Below are 20,260 nucleotides of genomic sequence, written 5' to 3' on the forward strand. Positions count from 1 at the left end.
AGTGTTCTGTGACTTTGTTCCACTAGGACTAGGGCTATGTGGTGCATAAAAACTGCTGCTTTTAGTTACCTGTCTGAGATTAGTTGAGAGGTTTTTTGGCATTTCGAAATATATCTGAGATCTAATGTTAATGTAAATATGAGTAGTCGCAGTGAGTGAATGCCCGGCTTAAGTTATACAAATTACATACAGCTGGTACATACAACATACATGGCCAGACTATTTTTTGCAATGGCAGATTTGTCTGGTTTCCAGGCTAGTTGATGAGAACCTATATAACTACTGTTGAGTTAAATAGGTTCAGTAGTTCATCCAGATGTGTGTTATAATTGTAATCGGTATTGGACTCTGTTTCATTGCCTGTGGGAAATATCATGTACTATGTTGTACTATGTTTTATCTGATTGATGTCCCATGTTTGTTTTACACTACAGAATCAGACTTCTGTACATGTTTTGTCTTGTGTTTTGTCTTTTTTGTTCATGGTGTTTTCTTTGTTTTGAATGTGTATTATTTCTTGGGTGATTATGATGATACTGATGATGATGGAGTCTTGTTAGTAAATGTCCTTTGGACAATATATATATATACCATATGTGTAGTAGTAAGTCTACTGAAGATAAATGCAGGGACAAGTTTTTCTAAATCCATTTGAAACAAAAGTCCTTTTATAGGCTGATGTCATCTTAGTCCATGACTACATCAAGATTTCTGGCTTGGGTTGGGGCTTTTAACATTACAGATTGAAGCTGAGCACTATTAATCATTCTTGCTTGGCTCCAGAAACAATGACTTCAGTTTAATTGAAGAAGATTCTGGCACGCCAAACTTTGATTTGTTAAGTGCATTTACACAGTGCTTGCATTGGAACATAGTCCCCTGGTGATATGGTTATGTAAATGTCTGTTGTCTGTATTGCAACATATTTTGTTGTTTTCCATCATCTGAGGGGGGGGGGGGGGGGGGGGGTAGTATGTTGTAGTCAAATGCAATAATTGTAGACTTATATTGTGCCACTATGTTTAATAAGTGAATATCATATCACTGAAGTCTCTCATATCAGTGCTGTAGTGTGGTCAAAATCCTGGCTGCCAATTATGATATCAGTTTACTGCAAAGACAACACAAAGTTTACACTTGACAGTGACACATGTTGCTGCAGGACTTTATAACTATGCTGCAGCAACCATGATGTCACTCACTGCTGGTTGTCAGCAGAGGGTTGTCAGTAAACAAACATGGAGGAATATGCTCACAAACCCTGGTGAAGTGAAGTAGATTTTAAAATAGATATTATATAATATTACCAGTCAGCCATTGTGTTGTGTTTATAAAGCTTTGTGGTTTATTATTATCCAAATGTTATTCCCCTTTCTTTTTTTAAATGAGACCTGCTTTGAGGTGAGATTAAACAGTGTACTAAATCTAACTGGGTGTGTTCTGCCTGTGTTCTGCTTAATGAAAGCTGCTTATTGATCAGTGTTGTAAACTAAAATAAATGTTAGGCTACTTTATTTACAGTAGAATCGAACTATAAGCCTTCAACAATATCACAGACATTACAGACATCTTATTATTGCTCATGAATAAGTAAATATACTGTGCCATGTGGCTCCTCAGGTCATTATGGTTATCTCATTTGACTGTTGTCCAGCCTGCATTTCAACCTTTAACATAATGTTAAAGGGACTAGCTCATACACTAGTCCCTGGAATTGTCTTTACTTGCAGAAGTCCTGAGACAATTCTTATGGACACTGCATGGTTTTCCCATCCCAGAAAACTAATAGGAATAATTGGACCTAGTCCACCAGCTATTATCAGGCTTGCAAAGAACCTTGAATTGTACACTCAATTATTCACTGCACATATGGGTCTACACTCTACAGTATGTTTAACACACTGCACATATGGGTCTACACTCTACAGTATGTTTAACACACTGCACATATGGGTCTACACTCTACAGTATGTTTAACACACTGCACATATGGGTCTACACCTACAGTATGTTTAACACACTGCACATATGGGTCTACACTCTACAGTATGTTTATCACACTGCACATATGGGTCTACACTCTACAGTATGTTTAACACTGCACATATGGGTCTACACTCTACAGTATGTTTAACACACTGCACATATGGGTCTACACTCTACAGTATGTTTATCACACTGCACATATGGGTCTACACTCTACAGTATGTTTAACACACTGCACATACAGTACATGTTGGCCTATGTTTATCACACTGCACATATGGGTCTACACCTACAGTATGTTTAACACACTGCACATATGGGTCTACACTCTACAGTATGTTTAACACACTGCACATATGGGTCTACACCTACAGTATGTTTAACACACTGCACATATGGGTCTACACTCTACAGTATGTTTATCACACTGCACATATGGGTCTACACTCTACAGTATGTTTAACACACTGCACATATGGGTCTACACTCTACAGTATGTTTAACACACTGCACATATGGGTCTACACTCTACAGTATGTTTAACACACTGCACATATGGGTCTACACTCTACAGTATGTTTAACACACTGCACATATGGGTCTACACTCTACAGTATGTTTAACACACTGCACATATGGGTCTACACTCTACAGTATGTTTAACACACTGCACATACAGTACATGTTGGCCTATGTTTATCACACTGCACATACAAATGCAGGCCTTCACTGCACAAGTGCACATACATGATACGTTTAATACACTGCACACGTAGGCATACTCTAGGAAACTCTTTACAAAGTACTTCACACAGTAAATAATATATATACTGTAAATAGAATGATCAACACATATCAAAATATTTCTGACAGCGAAACATGGAAGGTCAGCATTCCTTGACCTTTTGACATCAGTATCTGATGCTATTCATATTCCTATGATATGAACACCTTATTGCAGCAAAGCACCTTTTTAATATATTCTCTCTGTTTGCACTTAGGCCTACTATGAAAATGAATATGGCAAATATAAAAGTACATTTTCTTATCCAAGCAGCCACAACAAGTAGATACATGTATTTATTTTTTACATAAAATCGAATTATTATAGGCCTACTGTACATGTGTGAACTATTATATGGTTTGGTTTATTTGTCTTTATCTTGGTTTGGTTCTTGACTTTTTCCTCTCTTGTTTCATTCATACTGGTGTTGCTGTTATGACACCTGAATGTCCTTCCGAGGAACACTACCTGTTTATGTCTAAAAGTGCATAATATGCACATACTGTAGCTGCTCTATGGTCTCCTGCCATTTACGGAAGAGGTGCGCCCCCTCTCGTCGTTACAGTGGTCCTGCATGGTATGGAGGTCACAGCAGTCGCTGTCCTAAGTGCTGAAATCAGTTGCAACCCTCACTAGCTATAGTTGACAAATAATTTCTAGGAGCATTTCCTTAGGTCAATCTCTTATAGGACGATTTATTTATTTATTTATTTTAGCTTTCACCGTCTCACAAAACGTGACCGACCAGAGTTTTTTTTTCTCCGGCCCTATATCTGTATAGGCTACCTCCACCCTCCCCTGAGATTTCCCCTGTCATCCTTTTAAACGGCTCAATTAGTTTAATCCCCAAGACTGACCATCGCAGATACGTATATCCTACATTAGGCCTATGCGAACGACGTTACTTTTATATTCGAAGTGGTTATTATTATTATTATAGCCATGTTTGGGCTAAAGTCGTTTCCCGTTTTCATCTGCACGTGGAAGAATTTGCAAATAGTTTAATTGGATTTAACGACGGAATGGACCGATCGTCCGATCGGGACGGACGGGCTTCATATGGACGATGAAACAAACTGTTGATGTTCTTTCATGTATTAGACATTACTTTATTGACGGGTTCATATGGTCCGTGCCCTATCACAATTACCCTGAGGAGTTTGTTTTTTGACGTGATATCGAGGTTAAACTTGACCTAAATCAACTACGGACATGGACCCAATAAAGAAAGGTAGGCCTATACGTGATATAAGGAACCACCTTCTTAAGGAAACATTAATCAGCATTAGCTGTAGCCTACTCTACTGTGAAGTAGATTATGGTCTGGGGAAAAATGTTCAGTATTTACAAATAGTGATCACAATTAGCATCAATATAGAATATGTTTTAATATTTATTTTCCTGAAATATGAGTAGCCTAGTGTGGACATTCAGTGAAGGTGATGTAATGTGTCAAACACATTTCAACTTCAACAGTCAAATAAATCCATACCAAAGGCAATATCTATTCGCACTTAATTGGGCCCTCCAGTCCATAATATACTTTTATGTCATTTCACATTATTTTATGGGCCTTTATCAATTTGGCTATTCATCTCTAATTTTACCTATCATAAACAAATAGCCTACTCCCCCATCAGGCTTCATGTGTGAGGCCTTGATCAACACAACAGGTGTCCTGCTTGGGGACAGTGCCACACTGCTCTGAATAAAGAAGTAGGTCACACCTGGGCCTATATCTTCTGAAGCCTTCTGCTCTCTGTGTGTGTGGTCAAATCCTTTCCCTCTTGGTGATGAATACAGTATAGATTCATCATGACTTGTTTAGCATCAACACAGCAGGGCTTCTATAAGACTCACCCCATGCAGGCAGCAGTTTATGGCATGTCATCACAGCACTCCCAAGGTCTAGGTCACCATGTGTTTCCCTAGATTTAGTTTTAGTATATTGTTATCTTTTTAAGCTTTGAACAGCATATCTGACAATGACTATAATGATTACAACTTCAATGGATTTCAAACGTTTTCTATGACCTCTTTGCATTCAGTTTTTCATGCATAAAAACACAAGCAATTATACATTATAATTGCTTATGTTTTTATAATTTATAATGTGATTTTCAATGGTTGTGTATATGGCTGCAACTGTTGATTGTTATTGTCTTAGCGATTATTACTTAATATTCAAGAAGCACGTTTGAATTCTTGTATTTTTTTTAAATGATCATATCTCAACAAATCAACACAAAAAGTTAAAAAAAAGTGGTTGAAACAAAAACTAAATGATTGTTGTGCAACCCTGTTTGTTTGTTGGCAGATGACGTCGAGGGGGGCGATGCCGGGAAGTCGGACACCATGGGCTCAACCACCTCTGCCAAGAGGAGAGGAGGGGCCGGCAAGAAGGCCATGCAGGCCAACAAGTCTGCCCTCAGAGCCCCCCGAGCTCTCTGCTGCCTCACACTTAGCAACCCCATCCGCTTGGCAGCACTGTACCTGGTGGAATGGAAATATCCTTCTCTGTTTTATGGGTTTTATGTGTGTCCCCACCATAAAGAGTGCATGGGAACCATATTATTATTATTATTATTATTATTATTATTATTATTATTATTATTATTATTATTATTATTATTATTATTATTATTATTATTATTATTATTATTATTATTATTATTATTATTATGCACATTTCTGTATGTCAGCATACCGGGAATGCATCTGTGTAGTTTTATATTTTAGCGTTGGCTATTCAAAAATAGCATACATACAAGCTCACAGTGCGTCACTTTGTGCCGTGCTGCTAGGTTGTACATCTACTATTTTGGAACATATTTGGAAAATCTTGAAAGTTTTCATTCTTATGCAGGTTCAGTTCCTCTCTCCAGGATGTTTGTTACATGTTGAACCTCCTCCTTGCCATTCATGTCGTGTCTGTCTGTCAGTATAGCAGAGATGCCAACTAGCCTACTGTATAATCTTTAACCGCAGCCCTGCAAGCCTTTTGATATATTTATTCTACTCGCCATCTTTGCCAACTGCGTGGCCATGGGCGTTACCAAACCGTACCCCGATGACGACTCCAACCGGGTCAATCACAACCTGGTGAGTTGCTCTTGGCTTGTGCTGAACATACAAGTTAGAAAGGTTTAAAAATGAAACATGTAGAACAGTCACCTATGGATTTGTTGCTGTATTACATTAAACACAATCTATGTCAGGAATCAAATACCACTTGATATGAAATGGACTTAAGTAATGGACTGATTCTGTAACTACACAGCAAGGACTCTTTTAATCCAACAGTTTACTGCAGTTTACTTAAATACTGTACTTAGAGTAAGTACAATCTTTATGTGCTTACTCAGAATCAGACATTTTAGTTTTTTACTCTACTTTTGTACAATTATTTTACAGCTGTAGGGACAAGTTACTTTGCAGATTTACCAGTTTTTACCAGTACTTTGCAGTTACCAGCTGCAACATTAAAGTGATGAACAATAATGAAGGAACGCACGCACGCACGCACGCACGCACGCACGCACGCACGCACGCACGCACGCACGCACGCACGCACGCACGCACGCACGCACGCACTCACTCACTCACTCACTCACTCACTCACTCACTCACATGCATTGTGGGATACATGAGTCCCTCCGTTGCTTAAGGAGCGGATCCCTTTATTGGATTGGACTCTGAAGTCTGACATAATTCACACCCCACATGTCAAGGTAGTCAGGTCAATTGTATTTATTTACCACCAGAGAGAGAGAGAGAGAGAAAGGGGTCACAGAAATGCAACAACAACAACAATAGGCCTAGGCCAGTAGACCGTACTATAATAACAATAACAGTTATAATAGTCCATGGAAACCATCAATACACCTACAGGGTTAGCAGTTTCTAAACCATAGCTGCATAACTTTAGGGCTAGTCCCAGGCAAGCCAGAGTCAGCTCTCTAAGCAAAAAGGAAAGTTTTAAACCTTATCATTTTAGTTATTGATTTCCTATAGCCTACAGTACTCATTTATATTTACTTTCATAAACTGACCGGAAATAAATCAGGTGACTAAATATTGACTATGCAATTCCTTATGATGCACTCCTCATGAGCTTTGTCCATGTTGTGCGTGTCTGTGCCAACTTGTGCTAAATAACTATTGACAGTGGTGGCAGTGATTCGTATTAGGACAAAGGTTGCTAGAAAGGGATCTGGTGACCGGCTTAACCAGTGTTAACCAGGCAGTGGGTCAAGAGGTCACAAAACCACAGAGATCAGCACTGTGCAGCTAATACTGCTCATTTCTGTGTGGTTGGAAATGCTTACAATGTCTGCCAATTAAAATGTTCTGCGTGTAAGTACTTTCACTGTATATCGTACCTCAATGGCTTCTGACGTGCAGATTCAAATACATTAAAAAAATACAATTAAAGCCCTATACAGAGTAAATACAACTTAATACAACAGAAAAAAATAAAATAAACTGCCATACACATAGAATATGGTTTCATCTCTATGGTTATTCCATACTTTTAGAACATGCTTTATGTTACTATGTAATAACTTATTACATAGTTAGATATAGAACATGCTGTTATGGTTGTTACATATGTGGGATTTTCAATAGCCCTGATCTGAGGCCCTAATAAAGGAGCTGTGTCTTAATATATTCAGAACCTTGTCCATACAACGCCTAATAACATATTCAAATAACTTTAAATGAAAATGTACATGTAACCAATGAAGAGAAGCCCAGCAGTGATGATATGGTGCAACTACATGTTTTCAATTCTGTCTTCCCTCTGTGCCCATGTTGTGTGTATATAGGAACAAGTGGAGTATGTGTTCCTGGTCATCTTCACCATTGAGACCTTCACAAAGATTCTGGCCTATGGTCTGGTCATGCATCCCAGTGCCTACATACGCAGTGGATGGAATCTGCTCGATTTCGTCATCGTCATTGTTGGGTATGCTGGGATTTATACAGCTACAGTACAAGATCTAGTAGTGTTCTCTCAGCTCTCTGACTCAGATACGCGTGCACTTCAACACACAATTGTTTAGGGCAGTAGATCTGTTCTGCAGCATTACATTCCCTGTTAGTTATTCCCTGCCCCTGTTGCATTGCACTGAAGGGTTTTCAATATAAATACTTTCAGAAATAACTACTTTACGTAAATACTTTCAGATATACTATATTATACTGCACATTTACATGTGCACACACAAACTAAACAATTATCTGAAAGAATAGTCTCAAGCCTGTGTGTGTGTGTGTGTGTGTGTGTGTGTGTGTGTGTGTGTGTGTGTGTGTGTGTGTGCGTGTGCGTCTGCAGGTTGATCAGTGTGATAACAGAAGGGTTGACGGATCATAAACCAGGGGAGGCTCACCACGCTGCAGGAAAACCTGGAGGTTTGGACGTCAAAGCTCTCAGAGCCTTCAGAGTGTTGAGACCACTCCGACTGGTCTCTGGAGTACCAAGTAAGTTCACAATGTTAGGCCGTGCTGCGAGGTCCCTTTTCGTTCGGTTTCGTTCCCGCGTCTTTGGCACTACGATTTCAATGCATATTTCCATAGTCCTTCTGGACTTTGGGTTAAAAGTTCTCCGCATAATATCCTGCAGTATTTTGTCACAAGCCAGAAATGTATATACAAGTGTATAACCAAAAAACGAAAATCTTGTGCTGCTGTTTTTGCTTGTAAAATGTGTTATATTGATTTTGGCAACACCAAATCTTTCTCAAATGTCATAAATACATATACCTAACATCTGAAACAAGTATTGGTGCCTTAGTTTACTCATATGTGAATCTAGATCATGAAATGTAGCAAATTTGTTAAAGAAAACGCTTCAACTTAAGTGATTGGCACCTAGCACAATGAAACATACACATAGAAAATGTAGCCAAAACCTTATGTTTCATACATAAAAAATGTCACAACCTACTGGGTAATGAAAGGTAGAAAAGAAAAGCAGCCCACCTTGGCCCAAAATGGCTGAAAATATATCAAAATGTTACCACGCCCCCTAAAGACTAAAAATAAATGCACTAAAGGTCAGAATTATTACAACATATGGTATGAAACATTTATACAAGTACCACAAAGTGTCACAGCAACTGACATTTGTACATCACACCCCCCCCCCCCCCCCCCAGCTCAAGTGCAGTTAGTCAGTCTATTTGCCAGCCCATAGAGTCTCATTGTGAACCCAGACATGTTGAGTACACCAAGGTTTTATAGTACAAATGTTGAGTATGTATGGGTCCCCAGCATGTAGAAACCGCCGGATGCTAACTTGCATATGTTGAACAATTTTCATAATTAGTATAATTAGCTTTAATGACCATAATCACCTACTGTATATGGACAAGATTTCAGCAATAGTCACGGGCCTTATGGATTTTTCCGCGCCAATCAATATTAAAAGGACTAAATTTGGCCCAGATGTAGTCCAGGGCATGCTCTAATGATTTAGCTAGGGAACCCGAGCCAGTTACCTTCGGGGTCGCCATGGCGGCCAAATCCAATATGGCCGCCACATAAAGTGCCTTCCTCACCAGCCATTTGCAGCATCCTGTTGCACACACTAAAAGATCTGAACCTTCTTGAGAAGAACAGAAGACCAGAGTAGTCAGACCAGTCCAATGACCTGTTCAGGTGCACTCCTAGAAACTTGTAGTTGTCTACATTCTCCACTACCTTAATATGTTGCTGGGAACCGGAGGTACACTCTTGGTCGTGCCATAGTCCACCACCATCTTCATGGTCTTGCTAGCATTGAGCCAGAGGCTATTTGCCTTGCTCCAGTGCACAACCTCCGTAACAATGCGTGCTCAACAGTGTTGTTACCTGAGATGCAGGTGACAACTGACATGTCTTGTAGTTGAAGTGGAAGTCAGATGTTTATAGGGTGAACAGGAAAGGTGACAGCACTGTGCCCTGGGGAGCGCCCGTGATGTTCACCAGCACCTCCGAACAGACAACCCTGCAGTCTCACATACTGCAGTCTGCCCGAGAGATAGTCTGAGATCCATGCCACCAAACCATGGTCCACCCCCATCAACACAAGCTTCTGTAAGCAGTTGTGACTGGATAGTTCTGAAGACACTGGAGAAGTCAAAAAGCATGATTCTAACTGCGTTGCCCATGGTGCCAAGGTGTGTGAATGCCCTGTTTAGCATGTAGATGATGAAATCATCAAACCCAATGTCCACCTGGTATGTAAAAACTGAAGGGGGCCGACGTAGTCACTCACCATCGGTCACAATGCAGCAAGATTTCCACAGTTCCTCCCTGTCATCAGGGAGGGGCCTATCGTTTGGATCAGCAGTTCTGGACAACCTGATCTCCATATATGCCTATACTATATTATTGCGACCACAGGTCGCATTTACTATGAAATTGCGCATTTTCCGCCAGTCAGTCAGTGTATCACTCAAAATCCCCATACATGGGGAAAGCCCCCATATATGGTGCCCAGGTCTTGTGAGTGACATCACGTGACATCATCAGGGATGGAGATCCCTGATGTCATCAATATTGGCCAGCAACTCTACAACTGACCCCAACCCTTAGATCTCCATATGGATATACTGTATGTCAGAACCTGTTCTGACATTCCATATGTTGATCCTTCCCCATCCATCCTTCCTCTTCGATGTCTCCCTTTTGACTGATACCTGTCCGTGTAAACTCTAGATGGGCCTGCCCCAAAGTTATTAATGCAGCCCGTTAGGGTGAGGTCGCTTCTCGCCCTCAGACTTACTGGTACTGTGCTATACTATGCTATAGCCTATGCTATACTATATGCTATATGCTACTATACTACTATATGCTACTATATACACTATGCTATGCTATGCTATGCTATGCTATGCTATGCTATGCTATAATATACTATACTGTTGTAATCTAAATACGGGACCCTCGTCTGGGTTGACAGACAGGTAGTGTGTGCAGGCTGGGTGGTGTGTGACAATCCTGTTGAAGTATTACTTTGGTACGGCGACTGCGGCGGCGGCCGGCGGGTACCCGGGAGAACAAATTAACGAGACACGAGACAGTATCACGCTAAGGTTCACAAAGTTTATTACACAAACATGAAACATATATAGTGCTGGATCATAATGACGTAACAATAAGATATGAGACAGAAGAACGTGCCTACTGCAGCAAGGCTGACCTTGCTGTCGCCTAGATGTCTCTCGTAGCCTATCTATAAAGAATGCTACAGTACCGGCAGTACACAATACATATCAAGTACACTGTATCTCAAGTTCAAGTACATAGACTGATGTACTGTGCATGTAGCCTGGCTAATAAGCCAGACTAATATCACACAACACTGTCGCGGTATATCAGTCTGGGCTGGCTCCACTTGGATTTCATTTCCCGGGGAACATTTTCTCTTTGACGCAATTGGTCAGAGCTACTGTCAGTCAAAAGTCTCAAGCATTGAACGTCACTGTACCAAAGCCCGCCTATATTGCATACCGTGTCCCGATTGGTCCGACCTGTTCTCTGCTGTAGGAAAGAGGCGTGCTACTGAGCCTCGCCAGACCGTAATCCGCTGGTAGGCAACTTTTTTTTGCCAACGGCTGATTCGGTCTGGTTTATTAACCAGGCTACTGTGCATGGGCTAATATCACAACAGTTGCCCTCTTTGATTCTGAAAGAAACAACTGATACTATATTGATACAGTGTGGAAATACGTCGCAATCACAATCTCGGAACCGAAAAAACTAGCCAATATCACCTTATCACTTCGTCTGTGATATCAATCTTTGCTAGGAAAATTGTAACCGAGTCCCCCTCCTCATCAACCATCCATTGGGCGAACACACGCATGCGATTTGATTGCGACGCGAAAGTAAAGTGGAGAGATAGAGAGAGAGAGAGAGAGTGGAGAGAGAGAGAGAGAGAGAGAGAGAGAGAGAGAGAGAGAGAGAAAACAAAGAAACAGAGGGGAAGACATCAAGAAAATCCAACGCTACATATTAAAAGAAAACACATAAAACATCTAACATTAATAATATAATCATAAATATACAAAAATCAATCATTAATAAAAGGTAAGGGGAGGGAGAGGGAAAAGAGGGGAGGGGTAGGGAAAAAGGATTGGGGATGAGAAGAAAAGGGAAGGATACAAAAATAAATAACACAATAAAATCATCCTGACTATATGTAACCTAAGTTAGATCACTGATCATCTTCAAACCTAACTCATTTCTAAACTAATGAATAAACAATCTTGAATCAAGTAATGTTCTATCTAATTTCTACACTCCTAGAATAAAATATAAGACACAAAATCAGTAAATCAGTCTAATCTAAGACTATTCTATTCTTGATTATTGTTGCTCAGTGATCTTTGAGCATCACCTTTCATCTATCCTCTTACTCACTGTCTAGTGGTGTTGCATTCAGGTTGGCACAGTGTTCACAATCATTATCAGTGGCCTGTAGAGTATATGCGTTGTTAGAGTGCTTCTGGTTTCTAACAGGAATGCTGTGTTTACGGTGTGGCCTACAATCTTACTAATACACACTTTAACGCACATCAACCCAACGCAGAAAACAAAAATGCACATCACTAGTGGAATGACTAACTGTAGTATGAGGCCCTTCCAACCTGACATTAATGAGTCTAACCAGCCAAATTCTCCGTCATCGGTCACTTCTCTATCCTGTAGCTCCTGTCTGATTTGGGTCATGTTATTCAATGCCTGTTGTATGACCTGACCATCAGCATCATCTTCTGGGATGAAAGTACAACATGTCTGATCTCCTATGAGAACACACACACCCCCCGATGCCCCTGTCAATAGATCCAAAATCAATCTGTTTTGCATAACCATTAAACGCAAGGCGGTTAACTCCTTGCGCACACTCTCTCCTTCGGTGACACTTGCATTGATAAATGACATTAGCCTCTATACTTTCTCACATACTTCACCTAATCCAGAACTTGCCCTGTGTGGGATTGTACTGCCTCCCTTAGATCTGAAGGCCCTCTTTGAACGACTGTGAAATCATGTATGCTACAGTGTGTGGAATAACAGTATTTGGCAGCAAATAAAAACAAATAAGAACTCTGCTTCACTGAAAACACAAAAAAAAAAAAATAATCCATGTTTGGACCCCCCCCTTTCACCGACAGTGTCCAGGGCATAGATCCCAGGCAATGATAGTTTTCCAAAACAGGCTGTGCCTCGCATCTCCATATCAGCAACTGTGCACAATGATAGTTTTCAAAAACAGGCTGTGCCTCGCATCTCCATATCAGCAACTGTGCGCAATTGACCCGCATCGAAATCCATGTCAGATAGCGCGCAGGTGACCTCGCATGAATCTCCCTTACAAATTGTCTTTGCCTTCTTGCTTGTGCCTTTCTCTGATATTGTCAGGCACGTGTGATTAGCATGCCTCCCTTGAACTGGCCATGCATCTCCAGTGCGGCTGACACAACAGTAGTGTATATGTCGCGCGCGTCCTTGATGATAGTAGTATCCACAGGGCTTGACCGCTAATCCAAATCGAAAACGGCAGTGTCTAATCTCGCGCACATTCTTGATGATAGTATCCACAAAGCTCGACCGGTAATCCAAATCATTGACTCATATTGTCTGTGATTGATATCCTTTTCGTCACGAGCATAATGTGACTTTGTGCATATCTCCATCATGAGTTCAGGAAAAGAATGATCTCCAACGTACCGAAGATTGACCTTTGGACTTGGTCAAGTGGTCATGGATAACATCCTGCACCGACATTTGACCATTTGGATTGATCAAAGTGGTACATAGTCAATTTGTCCATGTGTCCTTGCATCTCGAAACCTGTGTCACTTCTTGGCGTCCTAGCCCCCCTGGGCCTGCGGCAGCGATGTGACGGTCTCCAAGCGTCCGACGTAGCCCCTCTGGGCCTGTGGCAGCGATGTGATGATCTCCAAGCGTCCGATGTAGCCCCTCTGGGCTTGTGGCAGCGATGTGATGATCTCCAAGCGTCCGATGTAGCCCCTCTGGGCTTGTGGCAGCGATGTGATGATCTCCAAGCGTCCGATGTAGCCCCTCTGGGCTTGTGGCAACCGAGCATGTTGGTTTGGCCCTGTCCTCTGATGTCTGGTTTGGGGCGGTGGCTGTTCGACGCCCGAGGCGCATCTCCCTGCTGGTGATGTGATGGTCGTCGGCCGAACGCTTAGGTCCTTTGGACTTCCCTATAGCAGGGTGCAGTCCAGGGCCTGGAGCCTTCTCCACTTTATGTCGGCCTTAGGATGAATAGCACTCCCTTGCACTGTCTGCTATCTGTGTTTTTTGGGACAAAACTGAACAGCAGGTTTCCCCCCCAAAAAATACACTGGCATATTGTGTGTGTGGGACCTCATGTCCCGTCTTTGATCCACCCGTTTACAGGTAACATAAAATATTGTTTCAACCTTAATCAATATTAAATCTAAACATTCTGCCCATACAAAGATAATAATGCTAATAATACAATTAAAATAAAAAATAAAAAATGTGTGTGTATTCATTCAGCATGTGTGTCGTATACGTACCCATCCATTTGTTCGTGGCCTTTGCGAGTTGCACTGTGTAGGGATTTGTTATCTCTAAAGAACACTGTTCTAATAACAAGATAATTGGCCCTCTTCCAAAATGTAATTTCTTTCATACAAGCAGTGCACAGGCACAAATGGTTAAAACTGGGTTAATTGTGTTAGTACTTTTCAGACCATGCTTCACTCTTCCACATGCAAATACAATTAGTATTTTTCCTCTTCATAACATCCTCCCAACCCGGTGGACAAATAATAGAATTAATAATACATTTCAGGCCCATACTCCAAAAAAGGGCACATTTCACCAAACTTATCCTGTGCGGGCGAGGGAAAAACAAAAAATTAGATATGATAGTTATTCAGCAGATCATGATTACAGACTCGGTTCTCCCCTGATTGTACTTCTGTGGGGGAAAAATGTATTAGGGTTAAATCATCCACTCAAAAACAAAACCTGTGAGACACGTGTCACATGTGGTGGAAAACCTCTAACTTTTCTTGTGACAGATTCACTCACACTTAGTCCATGCCTTAGACTCTTGACCATGTTGTCTGTAACATGGTGTTTATACCTTGACGCGACCTTACGATACATAATTTGGCCTTCCCAGTCCTGAATAACACTACATTAACTATGCTATTTTTTTTTATTTCTTTTTGAGCTGTAATGCATTTGTTTCCTTCCACAACATGCGTCCATGTTGGGATATGAAAGAAATGTCCATGCAGTCAAAATCATCACGTATTAAACTTCTCTCACTTGGCGCTGATGAACATAATACAAGAAGAAAACAGCCAGATATAACAGAAAAAAAATTGAGGACCGACCCCTGTAGCTGACCTTAAAGTAAAGAATTCTGAAAACTGAGAATGCTTTATATCAACTCCATTGGTTACTGGGGGTTCCCTAATAAAAACTAGTAATAAACAAGAAATATAATCATTTGAGGCCTGTTGTCTTCATGAACAGTAAAAAACCAAGTTTGAATGTAGATTACTCTCTCTAAAGGTACAGACTCATAGTGCACTGACTATCTTACTAAACAAAAACTGCACGTAATGTGCACGCACATGTAACTGTTACAGGCCTCACGATTGAGTGGCCTGATGGCAGAAGATAAGTCCTGTTGTACAGGGAAAATATAGACAGGAGATTTATGTTGCGTTCATCAGAGCAGGCTGCAAATCTGTCTTTATTCACAGAATCTTATTTTCATATTCTTTCTCTTTTTCTCTCTTTAAATGCAATCATCATACTCATATCACATTCAATAAACACATATTCACATTCATATTTCACAATTCACAATAAACTGTTACTGTAGAATAATACAACTTTACACATTTGGTCTTTTTGTTGTCACATTTCACCAAAATACTGTATAGAAAATACATTTGTACTGTATGTGCTCCAAAACTCACATTTATAATACTGTTACTTTAACCAGTCTCTGTACTTTACTTTTTCAGTCAATACTGTAATACTGTTTAAACCTTTGGTTTGTTTACTTTTTTAGTCACAGTCTTACTGCATACAGAACGTTTTTTATAAACACACAATATCACAAAACATTCAATAAACATTTGTACATTATCACACCAAACCCTATGCTAAACTGTGGTGTTAAGACACATATGTCAGTGAGCTCCGTTTTTACAGACAATAAACAAGGCCTCCATTTTGGAATCAGTCACTCATTCACTTGTACATTTCCCAAGTCTCAAACTAAACCAAAACATAACATTTCTGTATCAGTCTTAGCCCAAACAACTGAAGAAAGGCTTATGAGTCCTTTGATATAAGTTATGATGCTTTTGCACACTTTACTAACGTGTTGTACAGGGAAAATATAGACAGGAGATTTATGTTGCGTTCATCAGAGCAGGCTGCAAATCTGTCTGAAGAACGGAAGCCTCCGTGGTCCATATACCACACAAACCATGCTCACCATAGGGCGATCTCCCCCTGGTGGCGTGACTCAGTAACTACTATTAGTAGAGTTTGAACACAAAACACAACTGGAATTGGCCTCTCTCAATACAAATACATACAATTAAATAAAAACAAAACAACAATTGTGCACATACAATTGTAAGTGTCACACACTCCCCAACAAAAAATAAAATGGCTCCTGACATTTTACCATTCAAAAATACTTCATATCACCCAAAATAACAAACTTTTAGTGCAAATTCTTAACCTCTAAGTATAGGTTGGCATGTTCTGGAATACTGGACAGGGGTAAGGGGATGGCCAATATGGTGATGGTATGGGATAAGGGGTTGGGACTGGGTAATGTGTAAAAGGGTAAACTTGCATTCCCCAATGTGACATCTGTGGGGGCCCATAAACTTGTGCACTACTAACTGATGGGTGTCCCTGAACTGAAGGCTGACCTAGAGCATCGTAAGTGAAACGGGGTGCTGGCCTCCTATCTCTAATGGACCTTCTGGGTGTGTGCTCATTAGTGTCAGGGGTCAGACGGGGTCTCTCTTGTATCTCTTCTGGAACAGGCTCTTCTGCTTCACTTTCACTCGCTGTAGAAGGTGTGCGGTTGACCCTTGGCTCTCCATTTCCAACATGTTCCTCCTCTTCAATGTCACTGTTAGACTCATTGTTCTGGTTATCACCATACTGTTCCTGTTCGGTTTCTCTCTGTTCTGCGGGTGCAGCATCCATTCTGTTTCCACTCCTCAGATTATATCTTAGCTCATAGTAGGTGTTTCCATCATCATCAGAACTTGAATCACTGTCACGTTGTGGTTCTGTCTCTCTGGGAGGTGTATTTGAGCCTCTCCTCTTCTTTGACTTTGATTTCTCCACCTCGGCAGGCAGTTCAACAGGTAGGTCGTTCACAAGATGCAACAAATTGCGATGCAGGACACGTGACTTGTTTCTATCAGTTTCTTTGACCACCTTGTAGACTGGATTGTCATTGATCTGTTCTGTCACAATATAGATGGTGTTTTCCCAATATGATCTTAACTTTCCCGGACCACCTCTTTGACTCAGGTTGCGTACGAGCACTCGATCACCTGGTTGCAGTACTACTCCTCTTGTGTGTTGGTCGTAGTACTTTTTACCTCGAGCACTTGACTTTTTGCTGTTTTCTGATGCTATGCGGTATGCTTCTGTCATGCGTTCTGCCCATTTCTCAGCATAGCCCCGTGAGGTCTGGGGTTCTTCACTGGTAACCATCCTGAACAGCAAGTCTATTGGCAACCGTGGGTGTCTACCAAATAGCAAGAAGAAAGGTGAGTAACCAGTCGCTTCATGGCGTGTACTATTGTACGCATGTACAATCTGGGGAAGGTAGTCTTTCCAACTTTCCTTTTTTTCCTCACTCAGGGTACGCAGCATCTGGAGTATCGTACGGTTAAACCGTTCGGCCGGATTTCCCTGGGGGTGGTAGGGAGTCGTCCGTGAGTGTCCCACTGTGCTCATTTGCTGTAGTGTTCGGAAGAGCTCGTTCTCGAACTCCTTTCCCTGATCGTGGTGTAACTTTGACATGTAACCATACCTGGGAATGTAATCATTAAAGATCTTCTCTGCTGCGGTTTTCCCAGACTTATTGCGGGTCGGATAAGCCTGTGCATATCTGGTAAAGTGGTCTACCACAACGAGAATGTATTGGTATCCTCCTCTACTTGGCTCCAAGTGCATATAGTCAATGGATACAAGCTCTAGTGGTGAGCTGGTGGTTATGCTACCCATTGGTGCTCGTATGTGTGTCACTGGCTTTTTCTGCTTTATGCATTGGCACTGTCTAGTGACATAGGTTTCAATCTCACGTCTCATATACGGCCAATAAAATCTCTGCCTTGCCAAGTTGAGGACTTTTTCGGTGCCGACATGGCCCATATCATCGTGCAAGTGTTTAAGGACTAGCGGTTTAAAGCTGGCGGGCAAGACTAACTGTCGTCTCTCGGCTGTCTTCCGGTAGAGCACTCCATTTTCGATGTGTAGCCTTGTCCACTCGTGCATAATCTTCCTGCCTGTGCCCCTCACACTCCGCTTCATGTCGTCAGTCAGAGGTTTGTTCGACTCTTTCATTTCCAGAATCTCTCCAATTACTGGATCTGTTCTTTGGGCATTCTGCAGTTCAGCAAGATCAATGGGTGTCAATGGCTCTCTGCTGCTTGGTTCGGACTGGGCACTCTGTGCTAGAGCCAGGGCAGCAATCCAGGCAACATCTCCTTGCTCACCTGCTCTGCAGCCTCCCCATGTAGCAGTGACAGCTTCTCTGGGCAGTTCCTGTGTACACTCAGTGACATGTTTGTTGATGTCTAGGGGGCATCTGGACAGTGTATCTGCGTCTCCATTTGCTTTGCCAGGTCTGTACCGTATGTCAAATCTAAAATCTGACAGTTCACCCACCCACCGGAATCCAACTGCATTCAACTTAGCGGTACTCATGACATACGTTAAGGGATTATTGTCTGTAAAGATGGTAAAATGTGGGGCATAGTATAAGTAATCTCTAAATTTCTCACAGACGGCCCACTTGAGAGCGAGAAATTCAAGTTTTCCTGAGTGCATTCTGTAGTTTCTTTCGGCTGGGTTGAGGGTTCTTGAGCCATAGCCAATTACTCTTAGCCTTCCATTCTGGCGTTGGTACAGGACAGCTCCAAGTCCCTTATCAGATGCGTCTGTGTGTAGTACAAAAGGCAACTCGAAGTCTGGGTAGGCGAGAATAGGGGGGTTAACCAGCTGGTCAATTAGCTTACACAGGCTCTCTTGGTGCTGCTCAGTCCATTCAACTGGGGTTCTGGATGGTAACTGTGCACCCTTCCCCTTCTGAGCTTTGCGCCTATCCAGAGACTGCTGTTCTTGACCTCTCTTGTGCTGCAAGAGCTCATAGATGGGTTTTGCCACTCTGGAGAAATCTTGGACATAGGAACGATAGTAGCTCAGAAACCCAGCTATCCTCCGAACATCTCCAATGGTGGTTGGTGTTTCATTCTTCAGGGCGTACACAGCCTCCAAGTCTTTAGGATCGATGCGGATGCCCTCAGCTGAAACCAACCGGCCAACGTATCTCACTTCATGTTTAAACAGGTCACATTTTGTAGGCCTGAGTTTCACTCCGTGACTCTGCAGAGCTCTAAGGACCTTCCTCAGCCCTTCAATGTGGTCCTCAAACGTCTTGGCATAGCAAAGTATGTCATCTAAGTAAGGTATACAACACTCGTCTCGCAGGGGAGCGAGCATCTCTTCCATACTGCGTTGAAATGCAGCAGGTGCGTTGGTCAGGCCAAAGGGTATACGCACCCACTCGAACAGACCCCAAGGGGTAATGAATGCGGTCAAGTGGCGTGACCCTTCTGCAATGAACCCCTGGTGGTACGCCTTCCCCTGATCTAGAATGGAGAACCAACTGTACCCACCCAAGGTGTCTGTGAGGTCTTGGATTCTCGGTAAGGGGTGGCGGTCTGTGACTGTGCGCTGGTTCAAGAGACGGTAATCGATGCAGAGTCTGAGTGTTCCATCTTTCTTGCGCACGCAGATGACAGGTGCTGAGTAAGGGGACTTAGACTTCACAACCCACCCTCTGGCCAGAAGATCCTCAATGTACTCCTTTACCTCCCTGTACAGTGGCTTGGGGATGGAGGCATAGGATCTCTGAACAGGGTTGTTGTCATTGAGTGTGATAGACATTTCCAAGCTCGTTATACATCCCATGTCATTGTCATCTCGTGCGAATGCTGCTGACTCCTCTCGTAACAGTTCTTTTGCAACTTTCTGCTGCTCCTCACTTAAGTGGCTTACATCAACTAGTGGGTCCCACCTCTCTGTCACACTAGCGCCCTTGTCTTGCTGAGTCTTAGCGACTTCCTGACTGTCACTGGGCTTCAGGCCACCCTCGTCAGTCTGTACTATTTTAACTACTGCCTCAATGCTTCCTAGCACTGTTCTACAGGGCAG

The 20,260-nt window shown here is 42.0% G+C and overlaps 1 protein-coding gene across 1 annotated transcript in view; it reads left to right on the top strand.

Moving 5' to 3' along the window:
• Window positions 1-5,104: 5,104 nt before the first annotated feature.
• cacna1fa (calcium channel, voltage-dependent, L type, alpha 1F subunit a) overlaps window positions 5,105-20,260 on the top strand; it is a 56,276-nt gene continuing 41,120 nt past the window's right edge. Inside the window, exons 1-4 of the mRNA XM_079515083.1 lie at window positions 5,105-5,278; window positions 5,768-5,872; window positions 7,600-7,739; window positions 8,109-8,254. Coding sequence (XP_079371209.1) covers window positions 5,126-5,278; window positions 5,768-5,872; window positions 7,600-7,739; window positions 8,109-8,254 — 544 coding nt within the window. The 5' untranslated portion in view covers window positions 5,105-5,125. The remainder of the gene's footprint in view (window positions 5,279-5,767; window positions 5,873-7,599; window positions 7,740-8,108; window positions 8,255-20,260) is intronic.

Source organism: Electrona antarctica (assembly GCF_951216825.1).
Source record: "Electrona antarctica genome assembly, chromosome: 2".
Classification (NCBI taxonomy): Eukaryota; Metazoa; Chordata; class Actinopteri; order Myctophiformes; family Myctophidae; genus Electrona; species Electrona antarctica.